The sequence below is a fragment of the Phyllobates terribilis genome, unplaced genomic scaffold, assembly GCF_046119375.1.
Source record: "Phyllobates terribilis strain yellow unplaced genomic scaffold, ASM4611937v1 Scaffold_7223__1_contigs__length_39167, whole genome shotgun sequence".
Taxonomy (NCBI): Eukaryota; Metazoa; Chordata; class Amphibia; order Anura; family Dendrobatidae; genus Phyllobates; species Phyllobates terribilis.
The window spans coordinates 1-22764 of record NW_027369964.1 but is presented as its reverse complement, the minus strand read 5'-3'; the positions used below and the strand labels follow the sequence as shown (position 1 = coordinate 22764).

The 22764-nt window shown below is 43.6% G+C and overlaps 1 protein-coding gene across 1 annotated transcript in view; it reads right to left on the bottom strand.

Moving 5' to 3' along the window:
* Nucleotides 1-15592, bottom strand: part of LOC141251568 (cohesin subunit SA-1-like) — a gene marked incomplete at its 3' end in the record, with an annotated part of 31246 nt that extends 15654 nt beyond the window's left edge. The window contains exons 1-6 of the mRNA XM_073670359.1: nucleotides 15440-15592; nucleotides 15226-15355; nucleotides 14986-15144; nucleotides 13291-13387; nucleotides 6897-6973; nucleotides 5412-5616 (exon numbers count right to left, since the gene is read on the bottom strand). Coding sequence (XP_073526460.1) covers nucleotides 5412-5616; nucleotides 6897-6973; nucleotides 13291-13387; nucleotides 14986-15144; nucleotides 15226-15355; nucleotides 15440-15468 — 697 coding nt within the window. The remainder of the gene's footprint in view (nucleotides 1-5411; nucleotides 5617-6896; nucleotides 6974-13290; nucleotides 13388-14985; nucleotides 15145-15225; nucleotides 15356-15439) is intronic.
* Nucleotides 15593-22764: the final 7172 nt, after the last annotated feature.

Here is a 22764-nt window from a genome sequence, read left to right as displayed (position 1 = left end):
TTTGGTTGAAACAAATCAACAAAATAAAAATCAAATCACCTCTTGTGGCAATGCCGGAGCTGTACTGAGCCGTAGAATCATGTTACATAAGGTATTATTACCATACAATGAATGGTAAAGTAAAAAACAAAGTTTAAAGAAAAAAAAAGCAGAGTTGCATTTCTCTCACCAATTCATCCCATTTGGAATTTTTCCCCCATTTCTCAGTAGATTGTATGGTAAAACGAAAGCTGTCATTTAAAACTACAATTCGTCCTACAAAAAAACAAGCTTCTTATGGCTGATGCCGGAAAAATAAACAAAAGGAAGATGGGGAGGGAAATCTGCAAATGTCACAAAAACAAAAATGAGTTGTGGAGGCAAGGGTTTACAATCTGGTGTTTACAATGGGGAATGGCTCACAGGGTAATAATGCAGAATCGCCTAAAGACAAACCCAAGGAGCCCGTGCGCACCGCCCCCTTGTAATGACCGTAAAAAGTAGTAGTAACTTTAACAATTTCTTAGTTGCATTTTACAACAAAAGCCATGGTCTGAAAACCGCTTACAACACAGCAAAGGGATCTCGTTGGTTAAATTTGTTAGTCAGGAGAAGGGTACAAAAATATTAGATAGGCATTACACAGAACACAGTGACATTAACTAGAACTGGACATCTTTCAAAAATTGCTGAAAACACAAGAAGAAAATTGGTCCAGGGGCTGCAAAGAGGCCGAAAACATTAAAAAGAGTTCTGGAAATTTTTTTGGCAAACGTGACAACAGTCTCCCGTATTCCTCATATCTCTAGCTTGTGGAGTAGTGTGGCAAGATGGAAACCTTTTCTTACAAAGAAAACATTCGGGCCCGGCTATGTTTTGCCAAAACCTACATCAAGTCTGCCAAAAGCTTATGCGAAATGTCTTCTGGTCTGATGAGACTAAGGTTGAACTTTTTGGCCATAATACAAAAAAGTATGTTTGGCACAAAGCTAAACACTGTGCATCAACAAAACAACACCATACCCACTGTGAAGCATAGTGGAGGCAGCATTGTGCTTTGGGGCTGTTTTTCGACAGCTCAAACAGAGGCTTAAGTCAAGGTGGATGGAATTATAAACCATTCCAGATATCAGTCAATTTTGCAACAAAACCTTCAGGCCTCTCTAAAAAGAAAATGGAGTAATTTCACATTTCAGCACATCACCAAATCAGCAAGAGAATGACTTCGCCAAAAAAAAATAAATCAAAGTTTCTAAATTGCCCAGACTTGAATCGAAATGAAAATCTTTGGATTGACCTGAAGAGGACGCTGTACAGGAGATCAAATCTGTCAGTTTGCGATGTTATGTATTACTGCAAGCAAGAATGGGCAAATATTTCCAAATTAGATGTGCCATGCTGATGAGTCTTTTTGGGGAAGGGGTCTATGTGGTCAAATTCAACAAAGTACTAGTTTAAGGGCTCATAACCATCACCGTAAAAAAAAAAAAAAAAAAACCAGTCCGATATCGCCTGAAAAGTGGGACAAGAGTCATGCGATTTTCATGCGAGGACAATGCAATTTTTTTTTTTAGCACCTAGCTTCCGAATGACATCCGATTGACATGCGAATGCGATTTGATTTTAACATTAGCTTTTCCATAGTTTTCCAAGGAAATATTCTTCATCGCAAAATATTATATATATCAGCTGACACAGGCTCCAATCGCACCGCACGGTGCAGGGCGATCGGAGCTGGGTGTCAGCTGATTGTCACAGATGACACCTGCTGCTATGTGCAAGGAGCGGTCCCGTACCTCTCCCAGCACATTAACCCCCGAAATGCTGCAATCGAAGTCGATCGCAGCATTCCGGAAGCAAGAGGAGGCAAGCTCTGCTTACTTACCTCCTCTCCGGCGTCCCGCGCTGTTCTGTGCGGGGTCCCGGAAGTTGTCATAGTGACCCGATGTCGATCCGGGTCACAAGGCAGCAGAAAGTTACTATGATCATGCGCAGTGCACGATCAAAGTAACTTCTGCATGCAGGCTGAGAGCCTGTACAGCATAGAGATGCTGCTGCGTTCTCTATGCTACAAAAGCGATCAGCCTACAAAAAGTGAAAGTCCCATGGTGGGATAAAGTGTAAAAGTAAGAAAAAGTAGCAAAGTAGGAAAACAAAAAAATTTGTAACTTTTTTTTTTTTTAAAAAGAAATGAAAAAAATCCCCCCCCCCCCCACCCAAAAAAAATATTCTGTACAAAAAAATAACTAACTATTATAAAAAACAAATAAACAAAAAATAAAAAAGTACATCGCCACATCTGGAATGACAACCTATAAAACGGTCCCACTAGTTATCCCCTTTAGCGAACACGGTAAAAAAAAACCAAAAACTATGCTTTATCATACCGCCCAAAAAAAGGAATAAAACGCGATCAAAAAACATAAATGTAAATAAAAATGGCACCACTGATAACATTATCTTGTCCTGCAAAAAACTAGCCGCCATACAGCTCCATCAGCTGAAAAATGAAAGTTATAGCTCACAGAATTACCGTATTTTTCGGACTATAAGACGCACTTTTTTCCTCCAAAATTTTGGAGGAAAACGGGGGGTGCGTCTTCTAGTCCGAATGTTGGGGGGGTGTGTATATATATATATATATATATATATATATATATATATATATATATATATATATATATATATATATATATATATATATATATATATATATATATATATATATATATAGTGTGGGGGGAGCAGTATCGGTGGAGAAGCAGGGCACAGGAGGCAGCAGCCGCCTACTGCACCCTACACTGTCCCCGCTGCTAAAGAAAATGAATATTCAGTGCTCCCCAAGCCCATGAGGCGTGGGGAGTACTCAATATTCATGCTCAATAATAGCGGTATACAGTGTAGCCACGCTGCAGCTCCTGCCGGCTATCTCCTGTGCCTGCTGTTAAAGGGCATGAATATTCATCCTCTCTCCACGCCCATGGGCGTGGGAAGGGGGTGAATATTCATGCCCCTTAATGAGCGGGCACAGGAGATAGCCGGCAGCAGCAGCCGCAGAGCGGCTCCGCTGTGTGCCGGCTATGAAGGAGAGTGAAGTCACTGCTACCCGCGCACACAGACCTGGTGTAGGGAGCAGTGACTTCCGGCAGCTGATCTCTCCTTGTGAGCCGTGCATGGCAGTGACGTCATGCGCGGCTCACATGGAGAGATCAGCGCAGGCAGACCGGACGCAGCGCTGGAGGAGAAGAGAGGTGGGTAGGAGTGTTTTAACGTGCAGCATGATGGGGATGAGGGGTGCCATGCATACCAGGACGGGGGGGTGAGGGGTGCCATGCATACCAGGACGGGGGTGTGAGGGGTGCCATGCATACCAGGACGGGGGTGAGGGGTGCCATGCATACCAGGACGGGGGTGAGGGGTGCCATGCATACCAGGACAGGGGTGAGGGGTGCCATGCATACCAGGACGGGGATGAGGGGTGCCATGCATACCAGGACGGGGATGAGGGGTGCCATGCATACCAGGACGGGGATGAGGGGTGCCATGCATACCAGGACAGGGATGAGGGGTGCCATGCATACCAGGACGGGGATGAGGGGTGCATGCATACCAGGACGGGGATGAGGGGTGCCATGCATACCAGGACGGGGATGAGGGGTGCCATGCATACCAGGACGGGGATGAGGGGTGCCATGCATACCAGGACGGGGATGAGGGGCGCCATGCATACCAGGACGGGGATGAGGGGCGCCATGCATACCAGGACGGGGATGAGGGGCGCCATGCATACCAGGACAGGGATGAGGGGCGCCATGCATACCAGGACAGGGATGAGGGGTGCCATGCATACCAGGACAGGGATGAGGGGTGCCATGCATACCAGGACAGGGATGAGGGGGGCCATGCATACCAGGACAGGGATGAGGGGGGCCATGCATACCAGGACAGGGATGAGGGGGGCCATGCATACCAGGACAGGGATGAGGGGTGCCATGCATACCAGGACAGGGATGAGGGGTGCCATGCATACCAGGATGGAGGGATGCCAGGCATACCAGGATGGGGACCACGTATAAAAGGAAGAGGGGGGGGGCATATATACCAGGATGGGGATATTGTCAGAATTGGGGGACATTACCCCTATACCAGTGTCAGCAGAAGACCCCCTCCCCCTTAAAAGTGCATCATGACCACTTTTTTTGCTTAAATTTTTATTTTATTTTTTTATTTTCCTCCTCTAAAACCTTGGTGCGTCTTATGGTCCGGTGCGTCTTATAGTCCGAAAAATACGGTAAGTGATACAAAAAAAATTAATTTTTTCTATGTAAACGCGCCAAAACAAAAAAAAAACAATATAAATGTGGTACCGCTGTAAATGTACTGACCCAAAGAATAAAGCTGCCTCATCAATTTTACCACATGCGGATCGGCATAAAAAAAAAAACGCTCAAAAAGATTCCTGAATTGTTGGTTTTTGTTCATTCTGCCTCCCAAAAATCAGAATAGAAAGCGATCAAAAAACGTCACCCGAAAATGGTACCAATAAAAACGTTAACTTGTCCTGTAAAAAACAAGCTGTCACATGACTGTCGGCCGAAATTATAGCTCTCCAAATACGGCTTTTTTTAGTGTGTGACAGCTGTCAATCATAAAAACCCGATATGAATCTGGTATCGGTGTAATCGCACCAACCACAAGAATCAAGTAGTCTAATCACTTATACCGCACGAGGAATGGCGTCAAAAAATAAGGGTTGGGGTTATTAACCAGCAGAGGGAAAGTGGACAGCTGGGGCTGGTGTTTATGGCCTGGTCCGAGTGCCGTGAGATTTTTTTCTCGCACCCATTGACTTGTATTGGTGAGTCTCGTTTGATATAAGCAGCAAATATGAGCATCATGCGATTTTTTTATCAATCCAATCTGAGAAAAAAAATCGTAGATGAGCAGGAACTCTTAGTTTAACATTGGCAGAGTAATTCGATTTCTTATCGGATTGCACTCATCTATTTTTCACGCAGATGAGTATGAGCCCTAAGGGTGCACATATTTATGCAACCACATTAGCCATTTTTCTTTTTCTATCTGAAAATATTTCAGTTTACTTTTCTATTTAATTGTACCGATAGACGACAATAAAAAGGTGGAAAAAAATCTGAAATGAAATTATTCTTCTTGGTACGTTTTTTTTAATATGACAAAAACCTGTCATTTTAACAAGGGGGAGTAGATTTTTTTCTATGCACTGTATAAGCCAAATATTACTGTGTGTCAAGAGTAAAAAGACATTATTTGGGTAGTGTTCGAACCACAAATGAACAATAAACAGTAATATAATTTTATAAAATTCAGAAGAAGCTATTGGGTAATATGGACTGACGGCTCAAATGAATGATCTCACATGAAAAGGAGAAAAAAAAAAAGATAAACCTTACCTGCCAGTGTGCTTGTGTGCCTGAATGCTCGGACCTGAGAGTCTGAGAGACCCGTCAGCAGGGAGATCACAGTGTCCATCATGTACTCATCGTATATGATGCTATACTGACACTGCCGAATCAAGACGCCAATGAACTCACAAAAGTTGCTGCGAAACTTTTTCCAGTGAGGGCCAGGCATTGTTAGGGGGTAGTCACCGCTGTCCTAAAAAACAAAAAAACAAATAGGAGATAAAACCTCTTAATATTCTATACAAAAATGGCAAATATAAATAGAAAAAGTTCTGAGCATTCAGAAGGGAAGAGTACAGCTCTGTACATGGGCTATAGTTAGTGCCAGGAATGGAAGCAGATCCTGAGCAATCAGGATAGCGTCACTCAACACATTTGAGGTTCCAATGGCATCCTTGGCTCTAAATATCGAAGTCTTAATAAATATATACATTTCCCAGAATATATTATTCACATCAATGAGCTCGGCGGCTCTGCCAGAATTGACGGCACGAGTCACTGAGCGCCATTATTTACTGTAGCAAAGTAGCCCTGATGTCAGCTCGGCAGACAATAACCAACGACGAGAGCAGCGGCAGAGAGAGACTCCACACTGGACCTGGGGTGTAAGTAACCCACAAAAATAAATCTGCACTGGGTGACAGGCATTTTCTGAAGACACAAAACCATTTTAACATCTAAATGTCCAATCATGGTATATTTATTATGCAGTGGGTGGGATGTACGGAGCAGGCTCCGGAGCAGAGCAGGCTCCGGAGCAGAGCAGGCTCCGGACACATCAAGTGACTGCTAAATTAAACAACAAGCATCTTTGCCTGCCAGCTGTGTCAGGAGCTGCGCTTCACCCGTTGTTGTTAACCATTTAGATGCCGCTGTCAATCTCAGAGCAGTAAGTAAATGGCACAGTTGCCAGTACCAGCGTCTATCAGCTCCCCACAAAGCCATCACGGGGAGTCGGTGGGCTACAATGGCTGCCATGAGCATGCTGACGTCCCACCCAATGCTGCCATCTTTGCATACTTCTGTGAAGCTCAGGTACAGGATGAGCTTCATAGAACATCGATTTCTCTATATACTGCAATATTACAGTATTTTAGCAAATGCAGGTTCAAGCCCTCTAAAGGAGCAAAAAAAAAAAAAATGTTTTCATAAATTCTATTTCACCCCACCTGGGATTATTTTTATATTTTTCAGTGCAATATAAAGTATATTGAATGGTGTCTTAAAATGACAAACTCAACCCGGAAAAACAAGCCCCCCAATACAGCTATGTGAACTGAAAAATATATAGTTACAGCTCTTGGAACATGAAGGAAAAAAAGGAAAGTGCAAAAAAAACAAATAAATAAATGTCTGGGTCCTTAAAGGGTTAAGTAACTCTAGTAAGAATTGATGTAAACCACTTCACAAGCCGCCTTGATTTCTGGAAGTCTGTTCAAAAGTCCAGATTATGTTTAACATTTTACTTTATACCTCATCAAATTCTTCAGTCATTTTTCGGATAATTTCAGCATTCTGCATATTCCTGAACATTTCAATTCTTACCGTACCTATATAACCAAAAAAAAAAAAAAAGTTTCATAAGACAGTACTTTTAAAAGTTAGACAACAATTTTTTTTTATTAAAGTCATGAATAATAAAAGTGAAAAAAAAAAAGTATGCTCAATGCAGGATTCACTAAACTATCTCAGACAGATGTCTCATGCAGATATTCAAAAAATATATAACCTTGATTACGACTAAAGACATATCAGTATCAGTCTCCCCATTAACATTTAATTAGAAAATTATAAGCAGTGGATTACTCCACATGACAACCTACATATGAATACAGTGTACTCATTAAACCACTCACAAAAAAAGATAAAATCCGTTTTTTATTAAAAACATTTAAAAACATGAACCATGCAAAAAAATGACATGTATGAGGATTCAAAATGGAGTATAAATGAAGTAAAGAAAAAGGTGGTGGTGAGTCAGGTCTAACCTGAGATATAACTACAAATATATGCAATACTCCAAGGAAAATGGCAGCCAAGTAACAATATATGTATATGGTCTGAAATTTACCTATTTGGCCAGGCTGAACCATTTACGAGTAAAGTCAATGCTTACCGAAGGCATAATCACAAGATAAAGGACCACAACGCGCGTTTTGCAATGTTGCGAAATGTGCGTCGGGGCGGTCAATTTCAGACTATATACATAGTTACTTGGCAGCCATTTTCCTTTGAGTATTACATATATTTATAATTCTATCTCAGGTTAGACCTGACTCACTACCAGCTTTTTCTTCACTTCATTTATACTCTATTTGGACTCCTCATACATGTGTCATTTTTTGCATGGTTCATGTTTTTACATAGATAAAATCAGTATTTTATTAAACCTATTTTTGAGAGTGGTTTAATGAATACTCTGCATTCATATGTAGGTTGTCAGACAGATGTCTGTCCAGCCTCTGAAGACGTCCATTGAAGGAGAACTCACCATCTCTCTCGGCGCCTGCTCCACTCATTAATCACCCTCACTATCAAAAAATAGAATTAGACTTACCGGTAATTAGGTTTCTAATAACCCATCACGACAGCACACAGGAGGATGTAACCCCACCCTAATAGGGACAGGAAATACGAAGAGGTTTAAATAGCCCCTCCCACATCCTCCCTCCAGTGTTCTTACAAAGGACCACAAGAGTATAGATGCTTCAAATTAATTTTTATTTCTACTGATCCGGCTGTCGTAGAAACAATTAAGTGAGGGGGAGGGAATTACCCGTGATGTCGTGGTGGGTTATTTGAAACAGAATTACCGGTAAGTCTAATTCTATTTTCTCTAATAACCCCCCACGACAGCACACAGGAGGTATACCAAAGATATACTAGGAAGGGACAATAGCCTGAAGGACCTTCCTTCCAAAGGCTAAATCTCCAACAGACATTAGGTCTAGTCTGTAGTGTTTGGAGAAAGTATGAATGGAAGACCACGTAACAGCTCTGCAAATCTGTTTGATGGATACGCTGGCTTTTTCAGCCCAGGAGACAGATATCACCCTTGTAGAATGGGCCTTGAGCCTTGCTGGAGGAGGGAGATCCTGGATCTGGCAAGCCTCTGTAATTGCCCTCTTGTTTTCCAGGTCAGCCTGTCCAGTCTTATGGCTGATAAGGTACCAAAGGGTGGAAGGGTTAACCCCTTCAGAACAATGTTAAGGTCCCAGGGGGGAATTAAGTTTGTTACTGTAGGGTGGATGCGGATGGCTGCTGTCATAAATCTTCTCACCCACTGATGTTCAGCTAGTCTTTGATCAAAGTATGAGCCTAACGCTGCTACCTGGACCTTAAGAGTACTAGGTCTAGAATCTGTGCCACATCAGCCCTATGAGGGTCTGAGTGAGTGGGTGCACATCACCTTAAGAAGGCTTTCCAGCTCTTATGGTAAATGGTGTTCGTTACAGGTTTCCTGCTCTTCTGGAGAGTTTTGATGACTTTCTCTGAGAGGCCTCGTTTTTAATATCAGGAATTCAGAAGCCAGGCAGTTAGGTGCAGTCTCTCGGGATCCGGATGGTGAATTGGTCCCTGGAGAAGGAGATCTTTGATGGGAGGAAGGATTAGAGGGTTCTCCACACTCAGACTGGTTAACGTTCCGAACCAACTTCTTTTTGACCAGAGAGGGGCCACTAGGATTACTCTGGTCCCTTCGGTCCTTATCTTTTGTAAGGTTTTTGAAAGGATAGGCAGTGGGGGAAAGGCATACGCTAGTTTGAATTCCCACTGGTGAGCAAATGCGTCCACGCCCAAGCAAGGGCCGTTTGGATCCAGGGAGAAATATTGAGGTACCTTCGCGTTCTGGTGTCCGGGGAAGAGATCTACCTCTGGATAGCCCCATCTCTCGACTAACATCCGGAAGACGTCTGGGTTTAGGCTCCACTCTCCTGGATGAATCTTTGTTCTGCTTAAGAAATCGACCTGGACATTGACTGAACCTTTGATATGAAGAGCCAACAGGGATAAAAGATGTTCTTCGGCCCAGGAAAATATTCTCGCAGAGATTGCTTTTAAAGCTTTCGTATCTTGTGCCCCCTTGATGATGAAGGTGGGCTACTATGGTGATATTGTCTGAAAATATCTGTATGAGTTTTCTGGACCAGAGGCTCTGCTGCTCTGAGGACTTCCTCTACGGCTATTAATTCTCTGAAATTTGATGAGAGCTCTCTCACCTCTTTGGTCCATATACCCTGGAATAGCTCTTGGGAGACCATGGCTCCCCATCCCTTCCAGCTGGCATCCACTTTTATGGTTACTAGCGGATTCTGGATCCATGGTACTCCTCTGTTCAGATTTTTCATGCTCAGCCACCAGAATAGAGAGGTCTTTACCCGTGGTGGTATAGGGATTTTCCTGTTCAGAGACCATGGAGATCCGTCCAAATTCGTAAGGATGTGGGTCTAATGCTCGGGTATGTGCCTGAGCCCAGGCCACCATCTGGATACAGGATGTCATTGACCCGAGGACGGACATGGCATCTCTCAATGATACTGATCTCCTGCTTCTTAGGACATTGATCTTTGCTTTTAGCATGACCTGTTTTTGTTTGGGCAGAAATGACATCTGGCTGTGGGAATCCAATAGTACTCCTAGAAATGTTTTTGTCATGGAGGGAACCATATCCGATATTTTGTGGTTCACTAACCAGTTCAGAGACGACAGGATCTGAGTGGTCAACTGTATATGTTCTTGGAGTACTGGTACTGAGGGACCGATTAATAACAGGTCCTTGAGGTATGGTACTATTGAAATTTTCTGACCCCGGATATAAGCTATGACTTCAGCCATGACCTTTGTAAATATTCGCGGGGCTGGTGATATCCCGAATGGGAGAACATTGAACTGGTAGTGGACTATTTGTTCCCCTTCAGTAACTGCCAATCTTAGGAACCTCCTGTGAAGTGGATGTATGGGGATGTGGTAATATGCATCATGGAGATCGATTGTGGCCATGACATGGTCCTGTCCTATCAGGGGGACAGTCGACCTGATGGATTCCATCTTGAATCGTTGGTAGTGGATATACTGATTCAGTGGCCTTCGATTATCACTTGGTGTGAGCCATTTGTTTTGTTTTTTTTTTATTAGGAAGAGTCTGGAATAATGTCCGGTGCCTATCACCCTTGTAGGAACCAGGGATATCACCCCTGAGGACAATAGGTCTTTAAGACAGGATATCAGGGAGGCCTGCCGACTGAGAAGAGAGCTGTGTTAACTTTATTCTCTGTGGAGGATAGGAGGAGAAATTTATTTTTGCTCCAAATTCGACTACCCTCAGGACCCATGGGTCTCAGCAGATTTCTTTCCACTGAGGGAGAAAATTCAAGATGCGGCCCCCGACTGTCCTGACGTCATGGTCTGTTCTGACGTTGATTTTGGGGAGAGAAAGATTCTTGCCTCCTCGACCTTTTGGGTAGCTCCATTGTCCTGTTTTCCCTTTACCCCTACATCGAGGGGTCTGTTCCTGGGAGGGACGAAAAGGCCTTTTCCTTACATTTCTAGGATCCGGGAGGGCCTTCTTGTCTGAGGCCTTCTCTAGAAGATCATCTAGGGCTGGCCCGAACATGTATTTCCCTTTAAAGGGGATGGAACACAATTTCATTTTTGATGCCACATCGCCACTCCAGGATTTCAACCATAGGGCCCTTCTTACAGAGTTTGATAACCCAGATGCTCTTGCCGCCACTCTCACTGATTCTGAAGAAGCATCTGCTAAAAACCCCATAGTTTTCTGTAGAAATGGTAGGGATGCTAAGATGTCTTCTCTTGGGGGTGCCCGAGACCAGGTGTTCCTCCAGTTGATCTAGCCAACGAGCCATTGATCGAGCTATGCCCGTAGAGACTGCGTTGGTGTTTAATAGTGCTGCCGAGGTCTCCCAGGATTTTCTGAGTAGTCCCTCCATTTTGCGTTCCAAGGGGTCTTTTAATTGAGAGGAATCTTCAAAGGGCATTGTGGTTTTCTTTGCCACTTGTGCAATCTGGATATCCACTCTTGGGACTTCAGACCAGCATTCTGCAGTCTCGTTGTCTACAGGAAATCTATCCTTTAACTCCGTAGGGGTATTCAACCTCTTTTCTGGAGATTCCCACTCCTCTAAGACTAAGTCCCTAATACTCTGGTGAATAGGGAACACTAATTTTTTTCTGGAACGTAGCCCCCCCCAAACATCTGATCCTGTACTGTCTGGGGAACTTTTTCTTCCTCGACCTCCATAGTTCTCCTTACTGCCATGAGGAGTTCCTCCAAGCTTTCGGATGGAGAGTAATATCTCTCTTGCTGGGAGTTATCAGGAGTTGGACTCAGTTCACCTTCCTCTGGAAGATCTTCCGAGATATTTATCTCCTCTTGAGAGTCTTCCTTCCCTCTCGCTGGTGGGCTGATCTTCCTCTTTTTGGCTGCTGAGGGAGTAGATGTAGAATCCTGAATAGGTGAGGATGTAGGGAGAGTGACTGAGGCTAAAGAGGATTTGATCTCTTGACGTATAATCCCCTTTATTTCTTCCATTAAGGAAGATTATCAGGCAGGAACTATCTTCTCCGTACAGTCCTTGCATAGGGGCTTTCTATGGGAGGACGATAGCACGGTTTAGCTTAGTCTCCAGATGCAGGTCCCTTGTCCCCCTACAAGAGAGGGGAGAAGGGAAAGGGAGCTATAATCACTATTCCCTGCATCTGGGAGATGGACTATCAGTGCCATACTTACTGGGACCGGACCAGCGCTGGGCTCTACAGATGCAGAGCGAGAAGCTTCAACAGACATGGTTTTGTCCTACCTGCAGATGTCTTCCTGTCCAGGGCTCCTTTATGGCGATTGGACCAGTGCCTCCCTCTGTTCGAGGGCTCCTCCCCCGGTGTCCAGGTGCAGACATGTTATCACCGGCGGCTACACCGCTCTTTTCCCCCTTAATGTTTGTTGCGGTCCAACGCACAACCGACGGAAGTGACATCATCCACCGCTCAGCGTCCGACGTCACTTCCGGCGCCGCGGAGTGCGCTCCACATCCTGGAGACCAGCATCCCCCACGCATCCAGCGGGAGAGAGGAGGAGGAGATGGACCGGAGAGCTCAAAGAGGCCTCCGGCCAGAAGATCCTGCAGACCTTGCCCAAGAGCGCGGACTGGAGGAGGGGGTCCCGAATCCGGAGGAGACGGGAGCAGTGCATGTAAGGAGGAGAGGTAAACTGCTCGATCCTCCGCTGCCCGACTAATAGCTTTCTCCCAGTGCCTGTCGCCGGTCCAGCACACCGGGGATGACCTCTTCATCCCTGATAGGGACAGGAAATAACACTGGAGGGAGGATGTGGGAGGGGCTATTTAAACCTCTTCGTATTTCCTGTCCCTATTAGGGTGGGGCTACATCCTCCTGTGTGCTGCCGTGGGGGGTTATTAGAGAAAATTTATCTAATTATCTAATCTGTATTTTCTCCCTTTGTTTCATTCCATCGCTTCTTGTGTTTCCATGTGCAAATGAGAATAAGGAATGGGATCTCTCTTATACTAACTGTATAAAAGCTCAACATCATTGTAGTTATATGATGGAAAGACCCTTAAAAACAAAAAAAATCAAACATATCCAATTCTACATGTTGTACTCTGGCTCATTGACGGCTGAGATCAGAAAATCCCTCTATGACCGCTCTCAATGGTCCGAGGAGAGCGGAGTTCAGAAACAGCTGATCTGCGCAATTTCCTTCGTATTGATCAGTCTACATTAGTACATCCTTCATCTGAATGGCACTAGACTTCTTACATAACAATAGTTAATTATGTTCTCACATTACTAAGGCATCAGCGGCTCGGACAGCCCACAGCACTCCTCTTACCTTTACACCCTGAACACTGGATGAAAAAGTTTATCAAGTCCAGAAGTGCAATATCTCGGTCCTGCTTGTAAGATTCAATCCAGTCGTCGACTACAGACTGTGGAGAAGAAAGACGTTTGGGTCAGTAATATTAATCAGAATGTCTCCTTGAATAAGCTAGAACATCTCTTTCATGACTTAATATAACCCCTTTACGACTTTGGACATATAGTTACATCCAAGGTTGTGTCCCTGCATTTCATGCGGGCTCCGGTACCGAGCCCGCATCTTTCCAAGCACATAAGAGCTGATCTGATCAGTCATCATGTGCCTCTCACAGCAATGGGTGGGCCCGCAATCCACCCATGACTGTCAAGTTAAATGCCACTGTCAATCTCTGACAGCAGCATTTAACGGGTGCGAACCAGAAGCGTGTCATAAGACACGACCATAGGCGTCCCTGTCACGTGATCGCCGATGGGTTGTCATGACAGCCAGGGGTCAGCTGAACACACCAGTGCCTGTCATTGTAAATCTCCTATGAACGCCGGCCCACAGGCAATCAGATGATCACAGCTTTCAGTCTCCTGAGGGGACTACTGAAGTAAAAAAAAAATGGTTTCGAACTTTTGATAATATTTTTTAAACACCCCCATTTTGCCCCATTCAAAATAAAAAACTTAAACAAAACAAAAAAAAAAAACACATATTTGCTATCACTGCGTTCAGAAATGTCCAAGCAGCCAAAATATAAAGTGGATTAAAACAAAATCGGTACACTGTGTAACAAGAAAAAAGTAAATCAAAACGCCAGAATTACCTTTTTTTTGGTCGCCGCAAACATTGCAATAAAATGCAATAACAGATCAAAACATTGCATCTACTCCAAAATAATATCAATAAAAGTCAGCTCAGAGAGCGCAAAAAATAAGCCCTCACACAGCTCCAGATCATGAAAAGTGGTGACTCTACAGGTCTCGGAAAATGACAACTTTTTTTTGTCTTACAAACTTTGGACATTTTTTTTCACCACTTAAATAAAAAAACAACCTATACAGGTTTGGTGTCTATGAACTTGTAATGACCAGGAGAATCATATTGGCAGGTCAGTTTTTGCATTTAGTGAACATGGTAAATAAAAAACCCAAAAAACAATTGTGGAATTGCACCGCACTTGGAATTTTTTTCCTGTTTTACAGTACACTCACTATATGGTAAAATCAATGGTGTCATTCAAATGTACAACTCGTCCCGCAAAAAAACGCCCTCATATGGCTATAATGGATGGAAAAATAAAAAAAAGTTCTGGGAAGAAGGGGAGCAAAAAACAAACGCTGAAACGGAAAATCTGAAGGTCGTGAAGGGATTAAAGGGGTCGTGCGCTTTAGTGTAGCGTTTGAATAGAAAATAAAGATTTTTTTTTTTATCTCATGCAGCAGTGTTGTGAATTTGACACTTTAAACTGTAAAATCTAACACAAGCTCTATACTACTCTGATGAAGTAAACTCCTGTATGTTTTGGGCTCAGCTCGCTCATCCAGCATGGGGGCGGTGTTGAAGAGTCACATTAGGCCCGGCTCCCCAGCTAGATCCTTATGTATAGATGTGAGGAGTCTGCAGCATGGACCACTACCTGAAGCACTTAAAGCGAGGTCTTCGGGGGGGGGGGGGGGGGGGATCTGCGCCACAACCTGCCATCTTGACCATAGTGACTACCTGCATGGCGCTCTTGCCCATCTTTACAACATCAAAGAGGGTGACTGGCTCGCCTTCTCCATTCTGCTGAGGATGTCCGTTCGCCCTCCCTCTTCCTCGGGATCCGGGCTCTCCCCGACTCCTCTCGCCTGGAGTCTTTCGCGGTTTCTTTATGGCAGACTACAAACAGAAGGAGTAATTGAGGACGAGCTTTCAACCGTGTAACCAGGCACGTCCTTTAGAGATCATAGCGCCACGTACCGGAGGCCTTCCTGGACGCCCTCTTTTTCTCTTCCCCTTCACCTCTATGTCCTCCACAATGTTGGAGCTCATCTCGCTTGCCACGGCGGACATGTCTGTGTGCACTGTGGCGCTCTCATTTGTAGAGTCCCTAAGAGAAAGTGTACATTTCACTCGGTTCTCTAGATCAGGGAAATTATACTTGAAACACTAAAAGTACAAGACAAGAACTTACTGTAAAACAGACAGCTCGGACGTAATCATGGTTGCAGAAGTTTTCTTTCCAGACGAGGTATAATCCCAGGGAGATTTGCAGCCAAATGTTCACTTCTGGTTCAGTTATTGGAAATTGCTCCGTGATAAACCTAGCAAAATGAGCAACATGAGAAATGTTAGAAAAGTGCATTTGTAAAATCCATTTTCTGCTCATTTCTCCCATTGTATAAGGCGATGTAGTGAGAGATGGTCTCTCTTCAGTCACATTTTGGATGGGAGATGCCAGATATCAGCACGTTATCTGTATCAAGGGGGATGGTACCCTTCACTTGCTAATTTATGGGGATTTAACCACTTAGAAACTCACAGATCAGAGTAGAGTGGAGGTCCAGCACTCACACCTCTGCTCCACTCATTCTCTAGGGGACTGCTGACAGTACGGCAGTCGCATTAAAGGGACAATTATCAATATTGGCAAACCCCTTTAAGGATAAAGGCAGCCAAGTGGTTATTGCACTATAGACTACATCAGTCTGCTGTAGTAGGAAGACATTGAATATTCCAAACAGAAGGGTGGGAAGTGGAAGAACCCGCTATATCCAGAAACACATCCAAAATGGGGAGAGAAAAAAATTTAACGACCAGACACCAGTTCAAAAGTATTCAGCTTTTTCCTAATCCGCCATATGGTTCAATAGATAGAGGCTTTTTTTTATTCAGTGATCAGTCGTATGGTCATAGCCAAGGGGGTGGGGCTCACAGGGTAAGGCTGTGTACACACGTTGCATTTGGCGTGTTTTTTTTCTGCGCAGTTTTGTCACAAAACCTGAAGGGTTGTGTCCAAATCTGCAAGTCACGTCGTTGCTTCTTTCTTTTAATTCTGAGGCACGTCAATTCTTTCAGCGTTTTTGCTGTAGATTTTACCAATAAGTGGAGAAAAATTGGCAACAAAAACACATCAAGAACAAAACATATTTTACGCTGCATTTTCCCCCAAGAGATTCAGAAATGGTACAGAAATGTCTGCAAATACTTAGGCTGTGTGCCCACGTAGCATTTTTCAAGCGTATATGCTGCGGAATTTCCGCAGCGTAAACGCTTGAAAAACGCATGTATATCCGCACCCCATGGTCCCCAATGGGATTCCGCAAGTTCTATGCACATGTTGTGGATTTTTCCGCAGCGTTTATGCCGCGTTCAAAAATCTGCAGCATGTCATTTAATTTTGCGTTTCCGCAAGCGGAATTGCCTTAGTCCAATGCATAAAAAACGCAAGGCAATTCCGCATGTGGAAAACGCGTGATTAACACGCGAAAAATGCGCGATAAACGCGTGCGGAATTCCGCATGCGTTTTTCCAGGAGAGGACTTGCATTTATGCAGCAGAAATTTTCTGCTTCATAAATGCAACGTGGGCACATAGCCTTAACGTGTGCACATACACTAATAATGCAGAGCAACCTACAGATCCCCCAGAGATTCCTCAGCCCCATCTCCTTGGTAAAAACCATAAAAATTACCACCAAATAAAAAGGCCCAAATCATTGGAACCGGATAAAGAATCAAAAAAAATCTGGGGGAGCAGCAGGGATAAAAATCAAAAACCAGACACTTCCATTTTATATCATTATCATACCAGTAAAGACAAGGCAGAAGGACAGAATCCTAGGACACAGGCCTGATGAGACAAAACTTGACATTTTTGGCACAAAACACCATCTTTATGAGCGAATGGTTTCTATTTGCTTCACAGAGGTATCGGTGTGCACAATGGGTAGATATCATGTGATTTTATCAATTACATCTGTATTGACAGCAATATAATGCAATATAATTGTTCGGTAGTAAATACTGGTTAAAGTTATTGTCCAGCATGGAAATGTTAAACTTAGCAAATTACTTTATTATGGAATTGGTCTTCATTCCTGTAAAAATGTGCAGGTAAATGCTTCAGAAGCCCTGCTTTTCCAGGCGGCAGCTGCACTGATATAAGCACATACTCTGTTGCTGGCAGTGAAGGGGTCAGCACTGTGTGTTCGGCTTATCAGAACAATCTCCAGCTGCAGGCAGCAGAGGAAGACACAAGGGTGGGCTCCTTCACTGCCAGCAACAGTACTCCAAATCCAAATGAGTACATGCTGATAGAAATGCAAATTGACTGGGTAAAAGCAGAGGCTTGGAAGTCCATCATTACATGTTGTTGTTTTTTTCTTACAGTTATGAAGACAAACCCCACCATAACAGGATTTTGCAAAGTTAGTTGACCTTTCATGCTGGAAAATTTTTTATTCAAAATTAAAGTTTAAAAAGTGGTGCGAGTATGAAACAATATAGATTTCCATAAAAGTTCAATATGGACGTGCTCCCACATATTCCCCAACAGGTACATTGTGTATGACGTGGCTAGGATGGCAGCAGAGAATTGACAGCTCTTGGCTCCCTAGAATCAGGCCCTACCCCCTTGGCATTATATGTGGTGCTAGTCAGCAAAATACCCCGCACAACCCATGGTCAGTGGTGAACGGCTTCTGAAAGAAAACAGCCATCGTTTTTCTAATTCTGTACTTCAATGCTGTAGATGAAAAAAACAAACATGAACCAGATGAAGTGAATTACTACAAAGTTCCTGTCTTCAGCTCAGCACTGTTGCCGGCTTTTGCTTTACTTTTTCCAAAAGAGGAGAAGGCACTGTGGTTTTGCAACCATTTTGGAAAATTGCAGCCAAATAATAAAGATGCGCGCGTTGGCCACACTGTGTGAACCCAGTCATTAAAATCCAATCTTCTCCACATGTCTTTCGTTATGAGAAAGTGAGATTGCTCTGTCATCACTGCTTGATCACGAATAATAATAAAAAAAAACAACACACTGTTCAAATCTACAAGGAAAAAATACACTGAGCATGGGATGTCAGAAATCTCCTTCACTTGGCGGACATACCCTAACGATACCCTACCACAATGAATTTTTGGTGACTGATTTTCAAGATTTTTTCCAGCATTTCTGCAGCTATTACGTAAACTAAGTTATTTGCTTGTTTTTATCACATTTTTGACGCTGCAGTAAGGAAGGCTATGTGCCCACGATGCAGAAATGCTCCGGATTTTTCCTGAGCGTTTCTGCATCTCCCTGGCAGAAAAAAAAGCATGCGGATTGTACACGCGGATTGTACATGCGGATTCCTGCCAGGTAGAAGCATTTGTCAAGTGTTCTTCACTTGCATTTCTGCATGCGGGTTGTCAAGCGCTTTCCAAGCGATTTTAGCATCACTTGGAAAGTGCTTGTCAACTTTGTCACACTATATAAATCCATGCAACCGGCATATATAGTGTGACCAAGTAATAGTTAAAAAAAAAGAATAAGAATGGTAAAAAAAAACATTATACTCACCTTCCGATGGCCCCCCGGTGTCCTTATCCAATGTGTCCGGTCTTCCCAGTGTCTCGCGGTTGTGTAAAAGGTCCTTCCATGACATCATTTAGTCAGCGGTCGTGTGACCTGTCACATGACTAAATGACGTCATGGCAGGTCCTTTTAGACCATCGCGAGTCGCCGGGGAGCCAGGACACATCGCTATGGAGACCAGGGGCCATCAGAAGGGGAGTATAATGTATATATATTTTTTTTTTTTACAGGTACTATGGTACCCGGGTCTGGATGAGAGTCTCCTCTTCTCCAAACCCAGGTACCATCCGCACATTGAATAACTTAATATCCGCATGTGCACATGTAGTCATGCGGATATTAAGTGATTCAATGCAAGTCAATGGCGGCGAAAAAGAAAAATAATTGATAGTGCTGCGGATTTTTCCGCAATAATAAATTTCCGCAGCATGTGCACAGTACATGCGGATTATCATTGGGGAACATGGCAGACCTTCTACCAAGCGTTTTTTAAGCGTTTCCAAGGCGGAATTGCCGCTGCAGAAATGCTTAAAAAAAAAGGATTGTGGGCACGCAGACTAAGTTTCCTATGTGTGTCAGGTTTTAAATAAAGATTTTGACAAAACTTTATTGATACAGTCATGTGTGGATTACATACGTTTTTACCTGCAGGCTTTCTGCAATTCATACAAGTCTATGGGGAAATCTGCACATAAAACCCTTAAGAAATAATGGCATGTTGTGAAACAAACACGCACCGCAGGTCAGTTTTCGATGTATAAAAAGGAAAAAAAGAAAAAAAGCAGAGAGGGCCTGAGATTTCTATAAATCACATCCACATTGCTGGAACTAAGACGCTAGATTTGTGGGTTTTTTTTTTGGCACAATGAAAATACTAAGCATCAAAAACTCATCGTGGGAACTAACTTAAAAAGCAGGAATAATGTCAGGACATTGAAACCGTTAAATAAAATGCTATTTTAGTGGCTGCCACTAGGTGGCTATGTGTCACAGAGTAAATGAAGTTTACTTTGTTTAAGGAGTGCAGTGGGCCGGCTCCTGTGTGTTTACCTCCAGCGCACAGATCATCAATGACCGCGGATTACTATTCTGCACTACTGTCGTGTAGTAAGACGCCGCCGCATCATCACATCTCTGCTGATTCTTCACCAGAAGCAATAATATGCCAGGCAGGAAAACGTGTCCTTATCCGACCTCCTAAGCTCGGGCTGGAGTCAAGTCACGATATGGTCACCACAACGCACAGCGTTAGTTTATCCTTGTGGTACACAACGCAGCCACAGTCACATGTTTTGGAGGTTAGTGGCGGTTTTATTGCAACACTTTAGCTGGTCCCCCACCCAACAAGCACATGGAATATAATATACACCTATTTATATGGAATATGTTAATTTCCCCATAATCTACATATATTCCATGGTCTTCCCATGTCTAAGATGCCTAATAACCCTATTATACAGCTCCATATTTCTGGGTCAATAAGTTAAGTTCATTGTTTATAGTACGTCCCATTTTGCTGTATGTATGGGCATTGTTTTGTTTTTTTTTTCTGTCAAATTTCTTTGTAGGTCTTTTAGGGAACAAAACCCCCCAAAAAAAGTGCTTAATAGTAATTTCCTCAGCAGCACAAGCACATTGGGAAATTAACCCCTTTACGACCTCGGACGTGTAGTTATGTTCAAGGTCTTCTACCCTGCTTTTATGCAGGATCCGGCGCTGAGCCCGCATCTTTCCCGACACATGACAGCTGATCTGATCAACTGTCATGTGCCCATAACAGCCACAGCTGTGATCGTGATCCACCAGCAGCTGTTTACATGTTAAATGCCGCTGTCAATTACTGATAGCAGCATTTAACTCGAGTGTGCCGGAAGCGCATCACAAACCCAGCCCATCAGCACCTCTGTCGCGTTATCACGGGGTGCCGATGGGTTAGCATGACAGCCGGGGGTCTGCAGAAGACTCCCATGATAACAGATCTCTTATGATAGGAGATGTTTGCTGAAGCCCTGCTATGTGAAGCACAAGGGATCGGATGATCACAGCTTCTAGTCTCCTGTGGAGACAATTGAAGTAAAAGAAAAAATTAAAAAATATATACGAGTTCAAATGGCCCCTTTTTGCCCCATTCAAAATAAAAAAATACACATTTGGTATCACTGCTTTCAGAAACGCCCGATCTATCATAATATTAACTAAATTAAAACTGTGTAACAAGAAAACAAAAATCGAGAAGCCAGATTTATGTTTTTTGGTCGCCGTAACATTGCAATAAAATGCAATAACGGATGATCAGGACATTGTATCTATGACGCTACGGGTCTCGAAAAATGGTGACATTTTATTTAATTTTTTTTCTTACAAACCTTGGATTTTCTTTTCACCACTTAAAGAACCTACCGTATATACTTGAGCATAAGCTGACTTTCAGCCCGAAAAAGCCCCCCTCAGCTTATACTCTGGTATATACATAGTCCGGTGGTGGATAGTGGAGGTGGATTGCGGCGGCGGCGGAGCAGGGCACACACAGTAGCTGGCTGCTGCCACGTGTGCCTGCCGCTAAAGGGAAATGAATATTCACTTTTCTCCACACCCATGGGAGCAGAGAGGGGTGAATATTCATTTCTTTAATGGTGTGCGCACAGTGTCAGCAGCTACCCACTGTGGCTCAGTGATCTTCTGTGCCCGCTACTAAAGAGAATGCATATTCACCCTTCTCCACGCCAATGGCCATGGAAAAGGGTGAATATGCATTCTCTTTATTAGCAGGCACACAAGACAGCTGAGCGGCAGTGGGAGCTGCGGCACTGCTGACACTGTGCGTATGCCATTAAAGAACAGGGGTATTCACTCTTCTCCACGCACATAGTCCCAGCGTGGAGAGGAGAGAATATCCCCACAGCTCAGCTCGGCGTCTGAGAGCGCATGGCAGTGACGGCATGCGCTGGAGCAGAGGGGAGGAGTGTTTATTTTTTTAATGTGTGCAGTGATGGGGGGCCATGCAAACCAGGATTGGGGGTGAGGGGGGCCATGCATACCAGGATTGGGGGTGAGGGGTGCCATGCATACCAGGATTGGGGGTGAGGGGGCAATACTTACCAGGATGGGGAAATTTACCAGTAGCTGCTGCATTTCCCACCCTAGGCTTATACTCAAGTCAATAAGTTTTCCCAGTTTTTTGTGGTAAAATTAGGTCTCTCGGCTTATATTCAGATCGGCTTATACTCCAATATATACGGTATATATGTTTGGTATCTGCATACTCTTGCTGACCTGGAGAATCATATTGACAGGTCAGTTTTAGCATTTATTTAACATGGTAAAAAAAAAAAAGAAACAATTGTGGAATTGCACTTTGTTTTTTTAGCAATTTCACTGCACTTGGAAATTTTATTCCCATTTTCCAGTACGCTACATGGTAAAATCAATGGTGACATTTAAAAGTACAACTCGTCCTGCAAAAAAACAAGCCCCCATACGGCCATATTGATGGAAAAATAAAAAAAAGTTATGGCTCTAGGAAGAAGCAGAGCAAAAAAAGAAAGCGCAAGAACTGAAAATCGCAAGGTCGTGAAGGGGTTAAAGAGTCAACTAGGATCAGAATTTCTTCAAAAAAAAAAAAAAAAACAGCCCTACATCTGTCCATGGGCTGCATCTAATATTCAACCTCGCTGCACTGAAGTGAATGGTGTTGAGTTGCAATATCACACACAACCTGAGGGCAACTGAGGCGCCATGCTAATGTATTCCTGCACCACATTATGGCTTTTAGACGTGTATGAACCCAGCAAGTTTTCGAAGTCTTGACCTTCAGCATCTTTTCTATCATTTTTCGTGTTGTCTTTGGTCGCTGTTTTATTTCTTTTCCTTTTAACTTGAACTAATAAAGGGGCTTCCAAGTGGAAGAACGGCCGGGTCACTTCTTTCAACCACTTATTGT